This window comes from Cyprinodon variegatus, unplaced genomic scaffold (assembly GCF_000732505.1).
Source record: "Cyprinodon variegatus isolate N-32 unplaced genomic scaffold, C_variegatus-1.0 Scaffold785, whole genome shotgun sequence".
Taxonomy (NCBI): domain Eukaryota; kingdom Metazoa; phylum Chordata; class Actinopteri; order Cyprinodontiformes; family Cyprinodontidae; genus Cyprinodon; species Cyprinodon variegatus.
The window spans coordinates 98142-101487 of record NW_015151238.1 but is presented as its reverse complement, the minus strand read 5'-3'; the positions used below and the strand labels follow the sequence as shown (position 1 = coordinate 101487).

General features: G+C 37.8%; 1 protein-coding gene across 1 annotated transcript in view; it reads left to right on the top strand.

The window, feature by feature from the left end:
* galt (galactose-1-phosphate uridylyltransferase) overlaps positions 1–2907 on the top strand; it is a 47074-nt gene extending 44167 nt beyond the window's left edge. Inside the window, exons 10-11 of the mRNA XM_015396241.1 lie at positions 857–1011; positions 2261–2907. Coding sequence (XP_015251727.1) covers positions 857–1011; positions 2261–2341 — 236 coding nt within the window. The 3' untranslated portion in view covers positions 2342–2907. The remainder of the gene's footprint in view (positions 1–856; positions 1012–2260) is intronic.
* The last annotated feature ends 439 nt before the right edge of the window (positions 2908–3346 follow it).

The following is a 3346-nucleotide window of genomic DNA, read 5'->3' as shown; positions in this document are numbered from 1 at the left end:
TCAGAATTCACTGGTACAAGCAGCAAAAATGAAGCAGCAGACGCGATTTTGCTGCTTTTGCTGCCCCCGGTGTGAACGTAGCATGACTGCTCCATAATCATATGCTAGCTCACTATAAGGTGCCCTATTAGAGCTGCTTAATTTAAAGAATAGAACAAATGTTAACTGTACCTTTAAGGCTGATTTATACTTCGAAACTAGGTCGTCTGCTTAGGTGTCGCAGTGAACAAAAATATGTCCCCGCCCCCTCAGCTGCACCTCTCCCAAATTGTAACTGACCGCAGACAGGAGGCCGGCTTGTTTTGTTTTTTATGACCGAAATTGCGGAAAAACAACTCGTGAAGTTGGACCAGCTAGAAGAGCGAGGTGCACAAGAACGCTGGGACCCTTTTTCCACCTGGATCCCCGCTATTTTTCGCCGTCATGTCCCTCCGTTGTCGGACTAAACTCGCCCCCACTTCCTTACTGCCTCGGCCGTATCTAGACCGCTTAAATACTGGGCATAAATCAAAAATGTCTGCGTCAAGCTCACTGCGACACACTGCTGCAAGAGTATAACCAGCCCTTTAGTCATCAGATTGGCATGTTTAATTATATTTCAGTATTTTTTAAGCTCTCCATCATAAAAAAAAAAGTCTTAGACATCTGTTAAAACTAGCGGTAACTGCATCACTTTGCTTACTTCCTGTTTGGAATTTGGAACTATGCTGTCAAATATACAAATATACATGATTAGATTTATGATAAATCATTAAGATGCTTTTAATAGCTAGAAATTGTCCTTCTCAAAAAGCTTAAGAGCCAGTAGTCGGTTTGAACAAAGCATGTAACTCTCTCTCTTCTGTTTGTTCCTCAGGTGCTCCAACTGGCCCTCATTTGAAAGAAGACAACTCCCACTGGCAACTTCACGCTCATTACTATCCACCTCTGCTGCGTTCAGCCACAGTTAAAAAGTTCATGGTGGGGTATGAGATGCTCGCTCAGGAGCAAAGGGATCTAACTCCTGAACAGGTAACACTAATTGTAGAAGACCCTCCATCCACTGTACTATGTATGTAGCAATACTGTCTATAGAAGGAGGAATCAGTGCTTCATAAAAGTATTCATACTTCCTGAGCATTATTACCATTTCCCACAGTACAACCACACATTTAAAAGGAGCAGGCACCTGTTAAATCCGTAAAAGAGATAGGATGTGATGGGGGGAAAAAAAAAAACAGTCTTAAAAAGACAAAGAAATAACAGAGTATGGAAATATAGTTATGGAAGTATAGTTTTTTTTTTTTTTAGAAATTCTGAAGATCATATTTTAATCATACAGATCACAGTTCAGCTTTTAGCCAGAAAGGGGAAAAGTAAAGCACAACTGCACACCTACCAAGTATTGGCAGTTTTTCTAAATTTAAACGCCAGACAAGGAGAGCATGTGTAAGAGAAGCTGAAAGGCCCGTTTTAACTGGAGGAGAGGAGGAGATCCACCGCTCAGATGGGGGAATCTGTCCTTTGGACAACTTCCAGGTATTCACTAGGCAATTTTGAACTTGAAGAGTGACCCTAAAGAAAGGCTTTCTGTAAACAAATGCGTAAAAAGTTTCCTTCAGGAGCTTAGAACAAATTAGGATGGCAGTGATCGTATGGATCAAGACTATTGGTGCACAAACATTGAACATATCCCTTGTACTGTACAACATACTGGTGGTTGCATCATCATGTAAGAACGCAGGACATCTGGTCAGAGAATGATGCAGGGTGCTGAATGCTGATATAGTTTAGTTTAGAATAAAGTGTATTCATGCGTTAGCATGGGTCAAGAGTCCAGGACTAAATCCAAGTGAAATTCTTTGCTGAAACGAAAATTGATATTTACTGATGCTCTTTTCCAAATAAGGGAATTATATATGAAAAGATAGCAGTGATATCACTACAAAGGTTTTTAGAGGTAAATTCAGCCAAAGGTGGTTTTAAAAAAACGGGCCCTTGATTCAGACGTTTAGGGAATGTTAAAATTGTGCATCTTTTTAATTTACCACAATGCACTTTGGTCATAACCAAGAAAAGGAAAAGGAAATGTGGGGTTAAAATGTGACAAAATGCTAAAACCTTTTAAAAACAACAATAACACCCTATTGTTTAGTTTAATTTTTAATGCTTAGCATATAAGAATAAGTTAAATTTGAGGTTTAATTTTTCTAAAACTGGCTGTGTATGTCTGCATCATCACACTGTTGGGTAATTGAATATTGCTGTGTTTTTGTCTCAGGCTGCTCAGAAGTTAAGAAATCTTCCAGAGGAGCACTATAAAACGAGAGCAAACCATGAAAAAGAAGAAAAAAGCCAATGAAACGACCCATTAAAAGCTTGGGAAAGGTCTTTTTGGAACCCTACCAGTAAAAAGATGCCTTTAAAAAAAGTGGTTTATCTCTGTACAAATAAAATCCCTATGAGCTGTAAACACAGTCAATGCATCTTGTTCTGTCATTGTGAGGCTGCATATTTTGAAGAGAATATGTATAGAAACAAATAATTACGTCACATCTACTGTATAAGAGAAAAATGATAATTTAATGATGAATATTTCCAGGAAAACAAACAAAGAAATTTCGGATAAAATCAACACTCTTGTTCTTTTGAAGGGATAAATTGAGGTTTCCATCTTCCATCTTCACCTGACAATAGCAATTTCATTTACAACTCTGATCAGGAGTGAAAGTGTAACCAAACTGAAAAACAGTCTGTGTAAGCAGTCTGTTCGGTATGTTTTAAAAGGCATTCACAGTTAATCATGACTTGTAAAGGTTGTCAGTGTATTTTAGGCATTAATAAGGGGGGAACTGAAACTTGATCTAATTTTAATGTATTTTCTTTCCTCCTTGGTGTGAATATGAACTTGCAATAAATGCCAAATGAAATCCATCCTGTTTCTGTTATTTAATATAATTAAGAGAATGTTATTTTTTCCTCCTGTGCACTTTCTTGAATGCTAAATGTGTTTCTTATTGTAAAACATATCAATGTGCCGTTCTACAGCAACAGAACGTACTGGTTCAAGGAAACCCTAAACATAAATTTCATGCCTAATTAACATATTTTCTTTGGTTTTCAGTCTCTCAGGTGGTGAAAAAAAACAAGGCTGAGGTCAATTCCAGGCTAATTATGATGTATCAAGGTAAAGTGTGCAGTGATGAGGGTATGCATGGTTTTGCACACCTACATGCTTTTATATCGACCCCCAATTTTAGAATGAGCTCCAGTATGAAAGCTGCTCACCATTTTTTTATATATTTTTTTTAAATGATGGTGACTGTGACGGCTGTTTGAGCAGCAGTGACATCACTGATGATTCAAT